Raw genomic sequence first — 20,290 nt, forward strand, 5'->3', positions numbered from 1 at the left:
GTCTCGTCGTGACTACATGCAGAGGTGGAAGACGTAGCGGCCTACTCGCTTTGCTTTCATTTAAGTATCAATACAGCAATTGCAATTACAATAATTGCGTCTGAGATGTAGTGGACTACAAGTATTGAAAGTCTTACAGTACAGTACTTGAATACTGAAGAGACTACATGCTAGCACAGCACACTGTTTGCATGTCTGCTTATTATAAACAACGTTGGGCTTGTTTTTCTGTCAAGTCGCTTGTAAATATTGGTAGTTGTGTGTTTGTTTAGTTTGACTTGTTTCTAGTGTAGTTTCTTATTTGGGCTTCCATCCTAATGTTGTTTAAACAAGGATACATTAATATGAATTTGTTCACCAGCCTCCCCATCTAACACCATGCAGGGACCCTCATACCAGATTTGTGCTGTTAAAATGTTTAAAAACATATATGCGCTATTGGCCTGAATATATGACTAGAAGATGGGGGACGTCATATAAGTCGTCTTGTATTTTCTTTTGAAAATAGCAGATCTACAAACTCACAATGTTGTCACATTGCGACACATGGTGAGCAACTGAGCATGTAAATCTGCTATTGTCAAATAGCCGATGCATATTATGTTTAAAAGTGCTCATGTGGCCCAGTAGTCGCTTCTTTTTTGGGCTTGTTTTCATAGTTTCATAGCCTATATTCTTCTCGCTAAACACTGGCACTGCAGTGGCTGGCTGGTGGCGTGTCGCTGCCTACCTACGCCGGTCGAAAGCTATTAACCAATTTTGACCTGGGGACGATTCTACAAATGGCTAAATCCTGACAGTTTTCTGAAAAACCCATGTTTCTATGTCAGTGGTTCTCAACCTATTTAATGTCAAGGACCCCGTCACCCCTAGAATTATCTGTATTTGGCCACCGACCCTCATCTGAAAATATGTTGTTCCAGGGACATTCCAGACGCAAAGATCTGAGTTAAAAAACGAACGCTCTGAAAGAATATATTCAAACATCTGGGCCACATTTTCACGATAGCCGCGCTATGAGCTTGTAGGTCTGCTATTTTTCAATAGCTAACCCGTTATGGGTTAAGTAAGGCTGTAGGTGAGCAAACACAAAAGAAGAGAGAGCTCGGGGGCCTCCATCCGTAGGGAGACGGTTAATGTAATTGCTTTTCATCCGCAGTAATTGAAGCTCATTCGCCTAGGCCCTGGGAATCCGTCCTGCGAGGGGGCTATTTTTACGTGTGCCATGTTCTATATGGTGCAGACTGTCACAGCGCACGGCACGCACGCACGCCACGCGCGCATACACACGGCAGAACACACACTGAAACGCATGCATGCACCCTTAAATCACTCAAGAAGTTCACATTCTCGTAACACACAGATATACATGCAAATATACACTTTGTGTGGACACACAAACACACATTCCAATGTATATGCGGGCTTATAGTAGCCTACATACACAGACACACACACACGCACACACACACACACACACACGTAGCGCAGGCGCACACACACTGGCTGCTCTCACACTGACATTACGTGTGTATGGGACACCGCCGGTGGCTGTGGATTAAACAGGGAGATTACAGGCTTTTGGGGAAATTAGTTCTGGGAATTTCTTGTGGCGTTTATAGCGTGGGAGGTGTGTTCTCTCCCACCGTCCCCCCTCGGGAGGGACGGGGGACGATGGGAGACGATGAGAGCATTGAGGGCCCTAGCTGCTGCTGCCGGTGCGGCTCTTGTTACGTCCTCCACGGGTTCTGCCCCCCAGGTTCTGCCTGTTTTAGCTCCAGATAAATCTCCCGTGGGACAGCTGAGAGGGAAGACCCCTGAGTCAGCACATTCCCCAGAGCACACACTGACCCCATCCAGGCATCCATGTCCATCCATCCATCCATTGACCCAACCATCCACCGTGAAGTACAGGCCTATACCTACCAAAAGAAAGAATTACCTTTGCTCTCCAAGCTAGCTCATATTCACAAACATATACCGCTGCATTATGAGAACACAGACAGAATACGGAGCAACAGTTGGGGGGGGGAAAGCACAACACTGCTTCATGGCTATGCCAATAATACATTTTTTTTAAAAGAACGAAAAATAACTATAATACACTGACTGTAGGCTCACAATTCATATTTTTCATTCAAAACGTACATTAATAAAATAAAATAACCAATTGACCAGAATCTAATGATCAATCATAACAAAATAGAAAAAAGTTAACAACCATAAACATTCAAGTCATATTTGTGTTCTTAATTGTAAGATATAATCCTGCATAGTTATAGTAGCTGTGCCCGGTAACGAGTCGGTAACGATGGAAGTTGGAGATCCATGCCCCACCAGGCTATACAATACCCGTTCCACCCATCTGTCTGTGTCTACAGCGCTACAAATTGGGTACCTCCCCAGCTCACCATACACCATATTACTACAGGTAATGTTTTAACTTTTAGGATATACTTGAGAAATTTAACATGTAATTTTTCTAGTTTTTCGAACCCCCATATTTCACATGTAAACAGCAACACAGTACAGTCAAACACGTCTAAAAGGAGTAACAGCAAAAACAAGCTTGCGGCCTCGTTTTCATTTAGGCGCTACGCCATCAATTCATAGACATGACATGAATAACAACATGAATGTGGAATGCCCTACCAACAGTCATTAAGACAAGTGAATCCCTTGACTCCTTCAAAACCGCTCTCAAAGGGCACCTACGGACGGCTGCAAGTCAAAACTGCAGGCCTCTGTAGAATCTGAATCCTTTTCCCCCTCACTGTATATGTTTCTTTTCCCTTTTTGCTTCCATTATGATGAATTCCTGTTCTGTTCTTTAACTACATAGAAGTGTCTATTTGTATGTCTCTAAATGTTTTGATGAATTGAACATGGTGGACCTTCTTGTAAACAAGTGTAATGCTTAATTGGGTCGTCCACTCACAGTTAACAGTCTTTGTATTTAGTTTGTGCTTGAAATGTACTGTAAATCTGGAAACTGTTAATATATGAAATATTATTTCAATCAATCAATCAACAACTGCACTGTTGTTATTGCTGTGCTGTTTTTCTTTGCTGCCTGTGTCTACTATACATGTAAATGAACTCTCAGCAGACTGTAAGTTAAGGGAGGAGAAAATGACTCATTCCTCAAACACCAGCAATTAAATTAGATTCCATGGCATTGCAATAGTTTAATTGTTGCAGTCCTACACAAGTTCCTCCAACAACCCCCTCAATTTATATAAATCTAAGAGTGCATTAAAGGGACACTTCACCCTTTTTGCAAAAAAATATATGTTAATGACCTTTAGAACACTTTCCTGGGGGTCTTTATGTGTGTAATATGTGGTTTTAGATATTTTAGATTGTAGCAGTGAGCCCAGTGTCTCTGATGTCATGGACACTGGGCTCACTTCCTTCCTGGACTACATATTGTATCAGTAAGACAGCTCTCCCCCTATCCACAAGGAGGAGCAGTGCACCAAAGAATTATGGGATTTGTAGTCCAGGAAGGTAGTGAGACCAGTGTCCATGACATCAGAGACACTGTGCTCACTGCTACAATCTAAAATAGCTAAAATCACATATTACACGCATAAATACCCCCAGGAAAGTGTTCTAAAGCTTCTAAACGTCATTAACATATATTTTTTTGCAAAAAGGGTGAAGTGTCCCTTTAATACACAACTGAATGACCAGACATAGACGTCTGCAATGATAAGTTCAGACGCCTGTATGTAAACATCACATTGATCTGCGTTGCAAAATAAACGGTCAGACTATAAAGTCTGACACAATAACTGATACAAAACGACACATCCACACAATTATAAGCGACCACTGTCACGTGACAGTGTGTATTTCAACAGATCTTACGTTAGTTTTAGGCTAACTATAAAAACAAAATAGTATAACTTACTTTATCAGGGACTTCGCTTTGCACTGTTGTTGTTGTTGTTGTTGTTGTGACTGGAGCAGTGTGAGAGAAATGAGACGTTTGAGTGAATGAAGCCCTGCATGGTTGCTCAAAGCTCTGGGTTGTCCTCGGTGTGTCTTCAGGTTGAAAAGGACAGACAGTCCCTCAAAACGACCGACTGCTTCAACTTTGTTCAACTTTAGCTACAAAACGTCTGTAAGTGTTAACTTGGAACGGACGGACCCGGCGAGCGAGATTTTTTTCTCTAGGATAGTTTAGGCAAGGAGCGCTGTGATTGGTTGTCAGTGGAGTAGGAAGCGCTGGGTTGTGTTTTGGACTGCACACAAGTGTTTATGCCTACTAGTAGCCTACTCTAACCCTAACCCTAACCCTAAACCTAACCCTAAACCTAACCCTAACCCTAACCTACGTCTCAGCTGCATGTCTCTCAGTGCAGTGACATCCTGAGATTTGCCATAATCACATTTAAAAAGAGATAGAGCAATAGGCTACTGAAAACATAGGCCTATTGCTTATTTATAGCAGCTTATCCTGGGCAGGGATGTAGTGTGATTTGAGTCTGGCTTATTAGCCAGGCGGTGTTTGGTGCTGCCGACTCTATGCATTGTGATGTCAGTTGACGCTGCAGTGCTTGACGTTGCATCAAATAAACACTAGGTGGTGCTGCTCAACCATTGAATGATAGTGGACACGAGACTTTAAAATAAATACCAGTGGTCCTCCGGAGTTCAAGGTTGTCCCCAGCTAAATGGTGAGTTGGTAACCAAATGGACCCTTATAGACATTTAACTCTTGAGAGTGAAACATTAAACCAAATAACTTGAATGGACCATAAAAGGGTCAATTTGGTTTCATGTTGCACTATTGTTAAACATCTGCATTACTTAATTTACAGTAAGTCTACACAATCAGTTGAATGTAGAATGATTGTTATTTTGTTCAACATTTGCCTGTTATCTCTCCTAGTCCTATGGTATAGTGTAAGAGCCATTTCTTCTGTTTTTTGATGACGTCATTCCAAGGGCTTGGTCAAGGCCAAGGTTGGCCAGGTTACTTAATGAGACCTGATTGAATGCTCTGTTGTTGTTCTGATGTGAAGGCAAACAGTTTTTTGACTGTGAGACACAGGCTGGTGATTGATATGGTTTTGACACTCTTTTGTTTTATTTACAAGTTACAGTGAACAAATAACATTTTCGAACGTTAAGTCAACGTTTGGACATCAGTCTTTTTATCACACGTCTGAACTATAGATCCTCGGCATCGGCCAACCAGTAGGCCTATAGCCCAAAGTAATAGAACTTTGACGCTATACAGGTAGTCTCCCACATCAATGCAGCATTTTCTTTTTTTGGGGTCTGGGACTGCATGGGAGGCAAAATCTCATCAAATGGTGGTCCGTGGCTCAAATGCCTAATAAATAATGGACCTTGATATGAAAATGGTTGAAACCCACTGCATTACATTAATATTTCTACACTCCATTAAATACATGTTCTACTTTTCCTTAATACAAAAAAAAATACTTCAAATGTCCTTACAGCCATGAAAATGTTGGACTGGGACTGAGTGTGTCCACTCAGTCCCTGGCTGTTTCAATATCTAGAGGTGTTCAAATTAAGAATAAAACACACTGGTAGAGGTTGCATCCTCATTCCACTGCAACTGTGATTTATTTATTATGGAAAACAGAATGTCAGTGTAAAATAAGTGAAATTAGTGAAATAACAAAAAGTAACAGTTTGTTTCCCCCCACTGCCCCTGGGGACAGGAGGTACTCAAATTAAGAAAATACAAGAACTCTGAAGGTTCTAGGATACAGAAAATGTTCCACGACAGACACAGACCATCAACAAACCAATCCTGAATAAAGAAAACAAAACGGTTTAAACTGAATATCAGTTGTCTCTAAACATTTCTACCATTTCTTACACACCTCTGCTTTATCGCCAACATAATAAAGCCATATCCCTGGATAGAGTGGCTGTGTGAACTTATAGTTTGAACTTTATGAATGAGAGACATTTTGTCAGAAACTCTGTCCAAATCAGAGCACTTTGTTTGAGCCAGAAAACCCCAGACCACAGAACATCCACTGAATATTAAAAGTTCTGTTTTTTGGGTGAAATTGAGCTCAGAAAACCTACAAAAAATATCACACCTTTGTGAAGTGAGGAGTGCACCCTGGGGACCCCCACACAGAATACAGACACAGTGACAGACATACAGACACAGACAGACATACAGTGACAGGGACAGACATACAGACACAGGGACAGACATACTATACAGACACAGAGACAGACATACAGACACAGAGACAGACATACAGACACAGGAACATACATACAGACACAGAGACATACATACAGACACAGGGACAGACATACAGACACAGGGACAGACATACAGACAGAGGGACAGACATACAGACACAGGGTCAGACCATAGAGTATATATGAATAGAGAAGGCACCCAGAGGAAACCCTGAGGCGAAATGGACATAGTTGCCGAATGAAGGTATTGCAGCCTGGCCCCAAACACATGAACGCGCTGTCCGTCCGTTGACTATCATTGTGCATGTTCACGACGGCAGCACGCTCGTTCGCGTTCGTGCACGTTCAACGGTAGCGCGTTCATGTGTTTGGGGCCAATCCATCCCAGAATGCACTCTGTTCCTACCCGGAAGGAGGAGTGAAATCGCCTCATGCGCTTTTGAGCAACTTAATGCAAGTGGATGGGAGGAGAACTCGGGTGCCATCTCTATTCATATATACTCTAAGGGTCAGACATACAGACACAGAGACAGACATACAGACACAGGGACAGACATACAGACACAGAGACAGGGACAGACAGACAGACACAGGGACAGATATGCAGCCACAGGGACAGACATACAGACACATAGACAGGGACAGACATACAGACACATAGACAGGGACAGACAGACAGACACAGGGTCAGACATACAGACACAGGGACAGACATACAGAGTACAGACACAGAGACAGGAGCGGAGGCAAAGCTAAAACATGTTTTAGTCACAATCCCTTTAAGAGAAATCACGTTCAATATACTCCACCCCATTGCCTAAAAAAGTCCCGTTCGTTATCCTCGTCCTCCTCAGTATCCGGCTCATAATACTCATCAAATTAGAAAGTCAGAAAGATTTGAATCTTCATCATCAGAAGAATCATCAGAGCTTTCATCATCGTCATCAGCCACGGGTACGTGATCCTTCCTCAGCCTGAGAGTGACACAGTGGAATGCACCACCAGCACCAGACTCCATGCTCTCCCACCTGTCGGTCTCCTCACAGTAGCGCGCCATGCCCTTCACATTTCTGCATGAAAAGAGACACCAACATAGCCATAAGAGAAGGACCTGGTGTGGACAAGACGACACTTTCCCCCCAGGCAGGCATTGGTGGACTTTTGGAAGAAAAATAAATAACAAAAATAGCAGATCTACAAGCTCACAACATGTCGTGCTATGACACGTTGAGAGCTTGCAGGTCAGCTATTTTCGGGGCGCAACCCAGCACTCTTTATCTAGGCTAGTGGAGATGTGGTGTAACGACATGGATTTGAAACAAATTTGTTCCAACGCCAAAAATCCTGCGTTCCAACTTCAGGAGACTTCGGAAAAAAGCAATTCACCGACTGCTGCCTTCCCGGTATATGACATGGAAATGAGTGGCATTTGCATTACTTTCACCAGTAAGTAATTAGCATTGGTAAAATGCTGCATTCGTGGTCTGGAGAGGGCAGTTGTTTTACAGACGGGTAAAGTTAACGGGCAGGGGCTGAAGCCCCCTTTGATGTCTGTGTGTGCACGTTCCTGTTGGTGGTGAACAGTGTCTCACCTCTCTTTGTAATCCACGCCTCCTAGGATGTAGATCTGTCCGTCCACCACAGCCAGGCTATGCCGGTAGCTTAGCGGGGGACCTGTTAAGGCGTCACACGTGGTCCAACGGTTGGTCTCTGGGTTGAAGCACGCAATGGAGCAACCATGTAGAAACGGGTCAAATGTGGGAGACCAACCTGCAGTGAAGTTGAAGTGAGTCTATTACTTTACTTATGGCAGTGGTTCCCCAACTTGTTCATGTCAAGGACCCCTAAATCGACATTTATCAGCCCGTGGACCCCCGTTGGAAGAGATATGCCAGGGAGACCCCCATAAGAGAAGATTTGTCACGGCTCTAGCAGTGATTCTAAACCCGTTTAATTTCAAGCCCTCATTTAATGGCATTTCTATCAATTTATATTATAAAATCAATTTTAGACCCATAAGGGTCCATTTGGTTCCAAACTATCATTTAGCTGGGGACCCCCTGGAAATCCATCAAGGACCCCTAGAGGTCCCCGGACCCCACTTTGGGAACCACTGTATTATGGAACTAAGGTCTGTACTGTAAGCTCACTGTGCTTAATTTACTCAAGTAGCTTACTGTACGAAGGAGCCATTCTGACTGTGTCTTTAGCCAGTTCTGTGGGCGGGTTCACTGTGGTGGGTGGGTGTCATAGAGCAGAGGTTCTGTGGGCGGGTTCACTGTGGTGGGTGTCGTGTGTCATAGAGCAGAGGTTCACTGTGGTGGGTGTCGTGTGTCATAGAGCAGAGGTTCTGTGGGCGGGTTCACTGTGGTGGGTGTCGTGTGTCATAGAGCAGAGGTTCACTGTGGTGGGTGTCGTGTGTCATAGAGCAGAGGTTCACTGTGGTGGGTGTCGTGTGTCATAGAGCAGAGGTTCACTGTGGTGGGTGTCGTGTGTCATAGAGCAGAGGTTCACTGTGGCGGGTGTCGTGTGTCATAGAGCAGAGGTTCTGTGGGCGGGTTCACTGTGGTGGGTGTCGTGTGTCATAGAGCAGAGGTTGTTCTGTGGGCGGGTTCACTGTGGTGGGTGTCGTGTGTCATAGAGCAGAGGTTCACTGTGGTGGGTGTCGTGTGTCATAGAGCAGAGGTTCACTGTGGCGGGTGTCGTGTGTCATAGAGCAGAGGTTGTCAACTGATTGTGAACGAGGGACCACCACCCTGACTTAGAGTTAACCTTGGGACCACTGTTTGTGTTGGGTGGGGACCTGGGCTAAGATTAGTGCTTTTGTGTCAGTTGATATGCCTCCCATGTGTATACATTTGTCAACCACTGGTTCATGGACTACTCATTTCCTAATAATAATGACTCAACCAGACAATCCGGTGCACTTCCCCCTCTTGAGATTGTAACTCCCTCTTTCTGTTGAATTTCTTGACCTCCAACTTGTCAGTAAATTACTACGGCCATCATAGGTCACCAGGTCATTCAGTTCATGGTTTCTCAACTAGTGGAAAGAATCTACAAATCCTACATTACTAAATGCACGGTCAGGGACCACATGGAACACCTCCACGGACCACCAGTGGTCCACGGACCACCTATTGAAAACCCCTGTCATAGAGTAATACAAGGATAGAGACCGAACCCGAGTGTTACAACGATTACAACTAATTGGAGTTTTATTTGATGTTGCTTTGCTTTACTTAGATTTTAAGAACAGGTATGATACCTGTAACATAGATCTATAAGACCAGGTACAGTATGTTACCTGTAACATAGATCTATAAGACCAGGTACAGTATGTTACCTGTAACATAGATCTATAAGACCAGGTACAGTATGTTACCTGTAACATAGATCTATAAGACCAGGTACAGTATGTTACCTGTAACATAGATCTTTCCATTCAGAACACAAGCAGCTGACGGATCATTAAGCATTGGAAGGGACCCAAATGGAGTGACCTTTTTCCACACAGATCTTGCAGGGTGGTACTTGGAGACCTGGACTGGATCACGACCTAGGGTCCAGGAGAGAGAGAGAGAGCGCCACACACACACACACACACACACACACACACACACACACACACACACACACACACACACACACACACACACACACACACACACACACACACACACACACACACACACACACACACACACACACACACACACACACACACACACACACACACACACACACTCCCTGATGACACACTGCAATGATTGCATGCATGCACGTTACCCTAATATTGCGTCATAAGTATTATTCGAAGTATAAGTTAAAAATCACACCCGTGTGAACTGAGTGGTGCAACTCCTCTCTCTCTTTCTCTCTCTCTCTCTCATTAGCAGGCAACAGTGCAGCACTATCTCTCTCTCTGTTTCTGGCACAACAGCACCCCTACTGGTACTAATAGTCATACTGGTACTCATAGGTGAACCAACACATAGGTGAACACGGATATTACTGTTCCTTGGAGTGGTTGCACCACTCAAAAACACTATAGATTTCACTGCGTAGTTTATGAATTGAACACATTGATAAAGTTCCCTGCTGCGTTGCAAATTGCTGCGGACTAAGGCAAACTAAGGCAGAAGGCAAATTTAATATGCAAGAATGATGCCCATTCGCATCGAGGCTACCGAAGTAAAGACGTGAACGGGACCTTAATTAACCCGTCCGTACCAGTACAATAGAGCCATCTTCATCATGAATAAACCTGTTCTATACCAATAAAATAGAGCCATCTTCCTTGTGCGACCACAAGCGGAGACAAGACGAGACCTTTGGCACGATAAGCCTCGGGCACGGCATCCTTCAGGAGCTTCCAGGTGTTGTTTTGGGGGTCGTAACGCTCTATGGAGGCTTTAATCTCCTCACTCCCAAAGCCCCCCACGGCAAACACACATCCATCCAGCTCCACCAGGCCTGGGTGGGGTTGGGCAGAGAGAAAAACAAACAAAAAAAGATCATTAGATCTAGGGATACACAGTACACACTCCCGATTTTTCCGATCCGATCGGATCCCGATGCCACAGTTTGTGTTGGCAGAGGGCATTTTTCATGGGAACCCACAACCCACTTAGCAGCACTGCTCATCCCACAAATGATGATTATTGTTTTTGCCTATGATATAACCAAAACAGGGATAACGTGGTTGAACTGAGTGACAGTCTTAGGGCCGATTCATACTCCTATTTTACCGCTGTTTCGGCGCTGTAGTGCCGAAATGATTTTGGCTCGTCAGAAATTTCCAGTAGCACCGAAGAGCCGACTTTAGGACGGTACCCCCCCCCCCCCCCCCCCCCCCCCCCCCCCCGAACTTCAAATGACGTCAAATTGTAGGCTCTACAGCGCCGAACCGACTTTTATTCGGCTCTAAAATAGGAGTATGAATCGGCCCTTACTGAAGCCATAGCGGGCCGTCTTCATGGGAGCTGTCTTCAGCCATGACTTATGGTGAACGTCATAGCGCCACACCTCCTTACTGGCCGACTGATCAAGATATCCTCCGGCCAAATACAGAGTGGAGCCTGGTGGGAGGAGAGCAGAATTAAAACCAGTTATTCCTCCATTGTTAAGAAATATATTACAAATAAAGATTGTAATATGCTTTAATACACAAGTTGAAATGTCTTCACGTATCTTCTATTTTCTCCATCTTCTATGTTATTGTGAGTATGCATTTTGCATCCCAAAACGCAGTTTATAGTTAAAGGACAACTTTAGTTTTTTTCAACCAAGGTTCATGTTTTAGGTTGTTATTAGAGAAACTAAAAGGTGAGTGTTCATTTTCTTTCATTTGCTGCTTTCTTTCGTTTTGGGGATTTTAGCAGTTTTTGACAGGGGGGCGGGGGCATTCGAGCATGGGGCTAAATATGTATTTTTTTTACCAAATTTGATGGTGATTTATTTATTTATTATTTACTATAGTCCTAATAAACCCCAGGAAATTACATCTGGCCACAGAAGATCACATGATCTACTGAATGTGAAGGTAGCCTACTGGGGGAAGGCTTATACTGTGTGTATAGGCTCAATATGTCAGTTTGTCACATTCAATAGATCCTGTGATCTTTTGTGGCCAGATGTAATTTCTTGGGGTTTACTAGGACTATAGTAAATAATAAAATAATAAATCTCCATACTATTTTGTAAAACAATACATATTTATCCCCATGCTCGAATGCCCCCCCCCCCCTGTCAAAAACTGCTAAAATCCCCAAAACGAAAGAAAGCAGCAAATGAAAGAAAATGAACACTCACCTTTTAGTTTCTCTATTAACAACCTAAAACATGAACCTTGTTTGAAAAAAAACTAAAGTTGTCCTTTAAGGGACGCAATAAAACAACGACCTCTGCATCCACAGGATTGGATTTGTAAGTTGATTAGCGGTATACTGTGGTTACTTTGCGCCACTTTTGATGTGTATGCACGTCCCAGCATATGACGTCAGGGTATAACTGGTATAACTAGCTCTCAATGAACTACGTCATTACGTCATTTGCTGGGACGGTGCATACTCATCGAATATCGTCCTGGGCGAAACTAGTACTTGCACGCTATGCTTGCGCAAGTAATAACCCCGTTCCCAGTATCCCTCAACAGGGATAGGTGTATGTTTCCCAGTTGTTGTGGTGTAAGGTGTCCTAGTTTCTTTTATATATTTATTTCTTTTTTGCACTATTAAGTGACTATTTACACTGTTAGTTAGTTGACAAGGTTGCGTGACATTGTCAGATTTTGAACTCGTAATTACAGCTATCGATAAGAGAGTCTTCTAATATGAATGCTTAAATTGTACCCTTCAAGACATCATCCAAATGTAATTCTAGTGCAACAATTCAGAGTAGGATCCAGTCCTCTGATGGTAATCCTCACCTGACGCGACCACAGCATACTGACGTGCTTTAAAGGGCAGATATCCTAGAGTCTTCCTGTTGTTCTTCAGGGGATCCAGGCTCTCCACTTTGTGAAAAACAACTTTGTTACACTTTGCTCCCACCGTCACTATCACTGCAACCAGCAGGAGAGAAGGACAAGATGAGACACTGCAACAAGCAGGAGAGAAGGACAAGGTGAGACAGAGTAGATTGGTTTTAACATGCATGTGTTCAGCAGGGTATCTGTGGATACCTGTGGGTACCTGTGGGGGTGTGCTGTGTTACAGTAGGGTACCTGTGGGGGTGTGCTGTGTTACAGTAGGGTACCTGAGGGGGTGTGCTGTGTTACAGTAGGGTACCTGTGGGGGTGTGCTGTGTTACAGTAGGGTACCTGTGGGCCTGCGGGGGCGTGCTGTGTTACAGTAGGGTACCTGTGGGGGTGTGCTGTGTTACAGTAGGGTACCTGTGGGCCTACGGGGGTGTGCTGTGTTACAGTAGGGTACCTGTGGGCCTACGGGGGCGTGCTGTGTTACAGTAGGGTACCTGTGGGCCTACGGGGGTGTGCTGTGTTACAGTAGGGTACCTGTGGGCCTACGGGGTGTGCTGTGTTACAGTAGGGTACCTGTGGGCCTACGGGGGTGTGCTGTGTTACAGTAGGGTACCTGTGGGGTTGTGCTGTGTTACAGTAGGGTACCTGAGGGCCTACGGGGGCGTGCTGTGTTACAGTAGGGTACCTGTGGTCCTGCGGGGTTGTGCTGTGTTACAGTAGGGTACCTGTGGGGGTGTGCTGTGTTACAGTAGGGTACCTGTGGGCCTACGGGGGTGTGCTGTGTTACAGTAGGGTACCTGTGGGCCTACGGGGGTGTGCTGTGTTACAGTAGGGTACCTGTGGGCCTACGGGGGTGTGCTGTGTTACAGTAGGGTACCTGTGGGGGCGTGCTGTGTTACAGTAGGGTACCTGTGGGCCTACGGGGTGTGCTGTGTTACAGTAGGGTACCTGTGGGCCTACGGGGGCGTGCTGTGTTACAGTAGGGTACCTGTGGGGGTGTGCTGTGTTACAGTAGGGTACCTGTGGGCCTACGGGGGTGTGCTGTGTTACAGTAGGGTACCTGTGGGCCTACGGGGGCGTGCTGTGTTACAGTAGGGTACCTGTGGTCCTGCGGGGTTGTGCTGTGTTACGGTAGGGTACCTGTGGGCCTACGGGGTTGTGCTGTGTTACAGTAGGGTACCTGTGGGCCTACGGGGGTGTGCTGTGTTACGGTAGGGTACCTGTGGTCCTACGGGGGCGTGCTGTGTTACGGTAGGGTCTCTCCTTCTTGGCCTCAGAGATGAACCTCTGGCAGCCCTCGTGTTCTTTCACCACATCCAGACACAGAACCACAGTGGGAAGGTAGGAGGGACTGATGAGAGGAAGACGGATGAGCTCTAGTACCTTAAAAATTTAAATAAAGTGGAAGACTCATTATTTATTAGTTCAACTGGACATTGGGTAAAACAACAATTATTCAAATGATTGTTATAAGACACAAAATCTTGTGTCAAAGGTTTAAAGAAAAAAGGTTTAAAAAAAGAAAAAAGAAATTCCAAGACGGGCGCCGTCCAAGTAATAAAAATAACAATAACAATAAAAAAATAAATAATAATAATACATATTATCAATAAGTAGTAGTAACAGGGGGCACGGTGGCACAGTCGGTAGTGTGGAGTTTGCATGTTCTCCCCGTGTCCCCTAGGGTAGGTACTCTCACAAAAAAGTAATGCAGTAATCCTGGTCTCTAAACTACCTCCCCCTGGCCAGCCGGGGCGCCTGAAAGGACCTTCCTGTTCCTACCACGCGCTACGTCCGTCCGGGGAAATCCCCCCCTGTCAGGTGAAAAGAAGCAGCTTGGACATAGAAGGAAGCATGAGGTCAGTCCGCTGCCCCCCCAGGTTGGCAGAGGAAGTGTAGCGCCCAGGATTACATTAGATAATTGACACTGGGTGAAAAGAAATGGGATAAAAATTATAGGGAAAAAAAAGTAGTAGTAGTAGTAGTAGTATCAATATCATATACTGTAGGTCCAGGATGTGAGAATAAGAAAAGACTGACCTTTCCAAAGCTGTGCCTGCAGGTAGCAGGACACTTGTCGAACCACATCATAGCAGCCTCAAACACTGTGTCCTCCTTGGGAACACTCAGGTGATCACTGGAGAGGATCTCTGTCAGTCTCTCCACAGAGAGGGAGAGAAACTCTGGCTGTTGGTAGAAGAAAACACAGGTAGGTTAATATCTAAAAGATGAACTGACTCTGGGTCTAGTTTTTATTTGTTGACGAAATTGTCAGTATATTTAGTCATAGTTTTAGTCATCATAGCTTAGTTTTCATTTTGTTTTCGTCAGTGGAAAAAGGTAGCCGACGAACATTTTTCGTCTTAGTTTTAGTCGACAAAATCAACACTGGTCACAGACAGTTGACATGACTGATGTTTCTACCCAGGTGTAGGTCAGTTACTGGTGAGGGTGACACCTTGGAGAAATGGTAATAAAACAAAGTCATGGGTGAAAAAGCCAACAAACAAAACAACTTGGTAAATGTATGATGCCTCAATAGAGCACCGAAGTCTGACGTCAATATCGGTAGAGGGCACAAATCCACGGGTTCATGTACTTTTTATTTGCATTGTAATCCCCATAGGGGGATTTTAGATCGTCTCATATAAGAACTGTGTTTGAAAAATAAACATGTCACCCCGGCCGTTTCACTCATATGGATATGAAGAATCAACTGACTGAGAGACAACGCTAATGTTACTGCTGCTGAATTAGTTACATTTTCGCTAGAAACAGACTATCATAATGAGTGACTGACTGTCATAAACCTCCCTGACAATAACGCAGAGACAGCTTGTATATTTTTGGACCACAATGCTTATAGAGCGTCGCAGTCCTGCCCCCTCCCCTACCCTCCCCCCCCCCCCCCCCCCCCTACCAGGGCCCAGAAAATGATTCCCCGTTCATTTTACAAAAAGTTTTTATTTAAGATTAAGTGTCGTACAATGCCAACTCTTGTGGCGACAAATCATGACAACCAACCGAACAAAGAATTAGAAAAAAACAGCAGTTTTTGTTGTTTTTCTTCTTTGTAATTATTGGTTTGGTCCAAAATATTGTGTTTATTGTCATGATTTGTCACAACTCGAGTTGGCTTTGTCTGCGACGTAACCGTCTTTAAATACTTTTTTGAAATGTCTATGAGGAAAAATGCATTGGGAATCATTTCGTGGGCCTGGCGTCGTCATGAAAGGGGGCGGGACTGCGACGCACAACATTAAGATCACCCCATGCTATTCTCCATGGAGAAATTACTTCCGTGAACCAGGGGGATGGAGGGGACGAGCGACTGGCGTCAGGACACCGGCGCTCTATGACTGACCTGTTGATAGAGAACACAGAAGTGTTCCAGAATGTAGTCCATGCTGCGTTTCTTCAACGTGTCACAGGAGTGGTCCTCAGAGAAGCAGAACATCTCTACACAGTTCTTCCTGTCGATGTGAGGCTTCATGAAGTCACCGCAGGCGTTTCCAACAGCCGTGACGTCCCACAGGTTGGCTGCTGCCAGCAGGGCCTGGAGTAGACCAAACACACATGTGTTTATTAACCCATTTAGACCTGAGAACAGATTCTAAAAATGTTTTCTAAATCCTGACAGTTTTCTGAAAAACCCATGTTTCTATGTCAGTGGTTCTCATGTTTCTATGTCAGTCGTTCTCATGTTTCTATGTCAGTGGTTCTCAAACATTTTCATGTCAAGGACCCCCAAATATATATGCAATTGGCCGCCGACCCCCATCTGAACATATGTCATTCCAGGGACCTCATCCACCAGAAGCAAAGATTTGAGTTAAAAATGTTCGCTCTGAAAGAATATATATTCAAAGGTTTGCGCCACATTTTCACGATTAAAAATAAATAGCAGATCTACAAGCTCTACAAGCTAAGAGCTTGTATATCTGCTATTTTTCTATAGCTAAAGCATGACAATGCTTAAAACACCAAAAGGGGTTCCCGCCCAGAATGGGAAGTAAGCACGCACATAGGACAAATGAATGATGATGATGATAATAATGCAGTACCTGCACATTTGCTGTGGAGATGGACACCTTTGCAGTGTAGGCGTAGTTCACCAACATACCAACAATCTCAGGTTCCACGCCACTGAGGGACACCCGGTCCTGTGTGGACTCCATCATGCCAGATGTAAACATGGCCTGTGCAGGGTGAAAAGGTGATGTTTTCAGGGTTTAGGCCTTTCTCATTTCAATTGCGTCAACAATGAATACATTAGATATAGCATGTTAGGTTCACTTTATAGTATAGTATAGTATAGGATAGTAATAGTATAGTATACATGTATAGCTTATATGTATACGGTAGTTTAATTATATAGATACTCCACTGTTACGTTCTTAGCTTACGCATGTTTCATGATAACTACTTTTTATGTATGTGATGTATGTGATTTGTTATTGCTCAATGTAAGTCGCTCTGGATTAAGGGCGTCTGCTAAATGCCTAAATTGTAAATGATGTGAATGCCAAGGTCAAATTTAGCGAATGTGTGAAATGACCTCAAAGTATGAGCAAAAGGAGGCCAGTACGTATCGATGGCAGGGGAACTCCTGTCCCTCACAGCACAGAATCACATCACACAACAAGGCCCTCTCTACGTCCTTCGGCCTTTGCTTGGGTCTCGGTCTCTGGGTGTTGGGGGAGGCAGAGGGACTTCGTAACGCAGCCATGCGGATAAGCTGCCTCCGTCCTCCACCTGCCTTCACCACCCCCCGCACAACTTTATCAGCCTCTGGAACTCCCTCCTTGATCCCCGACGTGTGTGTTGAGCCTGGAGTACGGCGCAGCCTGTTGAGGCCCTTTAACACCTTCTGGGGATGGACGGAGTCCTCAAACATCTCAGCCTCCTGTGAGGAGGTGCTGGACTCCTGAAATGCAACGACAACATCCCAGAGGGAGATTTATAAAGCAGACAAATTACAACTATTCACCTGTGATTGTGAATGTTGATCTGTTAACGTGGCTTTTTAAAACTGCCCTTGCGTACCATGTTGAAATGCCATTTTCCCTTGTATAGAGGGTATGCGCGTGACATCGTACCTGGAAGTTATGCGGGAACGCCCACTGAGTGGCAAAAAAACTAATTTCTGGCCTTGACAGCCCATCCATCCAAACAGAAAAGTCCTGTCTGATTGCATTAAACAATGTTAAACTCACCAACATTAAAGTCCTGTCTGATTGCATTAAACAATGTTAAACTCACCAACATTGCAGCTGTATGAAAAGCTTCAATTATCCTCTTTCTATCTGCAAAGTCTATGTTTCATAAAAATCCACCATAGAAACATATTGAGCTACTTTCTGTCAAGAAATACGCTTCCAAACTCCAACACTCCATGCTGCTCAATGTTTTGCCACTCAGTCTAAATGAGGGGCATATCAGGTGTCCTGATGGGAAAATCATGCATTTGCATACTCTCTATATTAGTGACAGCTTAATGGAAATATTAAACACATTGGTTTCCTATTGCTATCGTCAAGATAAGATTGTTGGTTTTCCAGCTAGCATGTTGACCTGTCTGGGTCCGGGTGAGTTTCTCCAACATTCTAAACGGAGTGGTCCTCCTCAGAAAAGCAATAAATCCCTACACAGCTACTCACATCCATGCCACGCTTCAGGAAGTCACTGCAGGCATTTCCAACAGCCGTGACGCCCAACATGCTTGATGCTGCCAGCAGGGCCTAGAGTAGACCAAATAAACAACAATATCTGTCACGCATCACCAATGTTATGTAGAGCATGGCTTCTCAACCCGTGGGTCGCCAAATTATTTTTGGGGGGTCCCCAAATTATTTTTAAAAAAAAGTTTTTTTCTTTTTGCAACTGAATGTCTGAAAAATGGAAATGTGTTTGCATAGTACACATAGAGTACATGCAAAACCTGTCCTTAATGATTATATCTGGTTTCAGTATTCATTTATGATATATTTTGGAGGGGTCGCGAGATATGACCAAAGCATTTCCGGGGGTTTCCCCAGCCAAAAACGTTGAGAACCCCTGATGTAGAGGGGAGACAACGGAGACAATGAATAAGGTTCATGATGATAATGCAGTACCTGAACATTCACTGTGGAGACGGACACCTTTGAAGTGTAGGCGTAGTTCACCAACACACTAATCATCTGAGGTTCCACTCCACTGATAGTCACCCTCTCCGCTGTGGACTCCCTCGTGGTAGATGTAAACATGGCCTGTGCAGGGTGAAAAGGTTTGCCTGTAGTGTTCAGGGTTTATTAGGCCTATCTTATTTACATTGTGTCAGCAATATAAATTAGACATACTGCATGTTAGGTTCATGTGAAGCAGTGTCATTTTCGTCGACTAAAACTAAGACGAAAAATGTTCGTCGACTACCTTTTTTCACTGACTAAAACGAAATAAAAACTAAACTAAGACTAAATATATTGACAATTTCGTCAACAAATAAAAACTAGACTAAAATAGGAACTAGTGGACAAGAGAACCACTTTTATGCTAGGTAGCATGCTGAAAATAGCAGATCTACAATCTCACAACGTGCTGCGACGCTGTTATTTTCAGCATGCAACCAAAGTGTAAAATCTGCCATTACGACGACATCAGGGCCTGTCAAAACATCTTTTAGTCGACTGAATCAACTGTAGATTTAGTCGACTAAAATCGTTGACACGTGATGTGAAGCCAAGGTAGAATTGAAATATCATTCCCTAAACAGCAGGTCAGTGTGTGCTTGTCTTACCTCAAAGTGTGAGCTGAAGCAGGCCAGTACGTATCGATGGCAGGGGAACTCCTGTCTTACCTCAAAGTGTGAGCTGAAGCAGGCCAGTACATATCGATGGCAGGGTCCAGGGGAACTCCTGTCTTACCTCAAAGTGTGAGCTGAAGCAGGCCAGTACGTATCGATGGCAGGGGAACTCCTGTGCCTCGCAGCACAGAATCACATCACACAACAAGGCACCGTTGAGCCGCAGCCTGTTCAGGCCCGCTAAGACCTTCTGGGGATGGCCGGAGTCCTTAAACATCTCAGTCTCCTAGTGAGGACGGTGGTACACTGGTGGTGCCGGTCCTCCTGAGATGCAACGACAACATCCCAGAGGGAGATTTAGTAATCAATAGACAAATTACAACTATTCACCGGTGATTGTGAATAATGTTGTTGATGTGTTGATGTGGCTTTAAAACAACTGCCCTTGTGTACCATGATGTGAAATGCCATTATTTCCATGAGTCTGAGGAAGATGGAGGTTTTGATATGTTAGTTACACTTGCATAGTAGCGGTACATGCAGTAGCAGTGATGTAAATAGGTTTTCAATGTAATCAGTCTCAGGAGGCAGGGATGGTCTTTTAGAAATGAGTCCCAGGGACATTTGATGAGTCCCACTTCAACCACTTTAGGAGTCACATTTTGCCATTTTTACAAATCGCAGCATTTAACTCCCATTTAATTTGATATGGTTATAATGTGGTTATATTCATGTAGAAAACAGAAGAAGAAATTATTATTATAACTAAAGCTAGCAAAATAAACTAGAATGAAAAACAGTACAGTAGTGCATCC

General features: G+C 44.3%; 1 protein-coding gene and 1 long non-coding RNA gene across 2 annotated transcripts; both read right to left on the bottom strand.

Annotated features, from left to right (window-relative positions):
- Nucleotides 1-9,641: 9,641 nt before the first annotated feature.
- Nucleotides 9,642-11,262, bottom strand: LOC310855347. The gene is made up of 3 exons (XR_014568990.1): nt 11,166-11,262; nt 10,489-10,686; nt 9,642-9,769 (listed from the first exon to the last, which is right to left on the bottom strand). It is a non-coding gene; the product is annotated as an uncharacterized lncRNA (long non-coding RNA).
- A 4,766-nt stretch (nt 11,263-16,028) lies between these two features.
- Nucleotides 16,029-19,784, bottom strand: LOC310856764 (uncharacterized protein; the record flags this gene model as incomplete). The annotated part of the gene is made up of 6 exons (XM_083762239.1): nt 19,597-19,784; nt 18,808-18,942; nt 18,352-18,432; nt 17,250-17,618; nt 16,756-16,890; nt 16,029-16,247 (listed from the first exon to the last, which is right to left on the bottom strand). Exons 1-6 carry the CDS (start codon nt 19,750-19,752, stop codon nt 16,029-16,031), a joined length of 1,095 nt encoding a protein of 364 aa, XP_083618365.1. The 5' UTR covers nt 19,753-19,784.
- Nucleotides 19,785-20,290: the final 506 nt, after the last annotated feature.

This window comes from Protomyctophum parallelum, assembly GCF_964188405.1.
Source record: "Protomyctophum parallelum genome assembly, chromosome: 3".
Classification (NCBI taxonomy): Eukaryota; Metazoa; Chordata; class Actinopteri; order Myctophiformes; family Myctophidae; genus Protomyctophum; species Protomyctophum parallelum.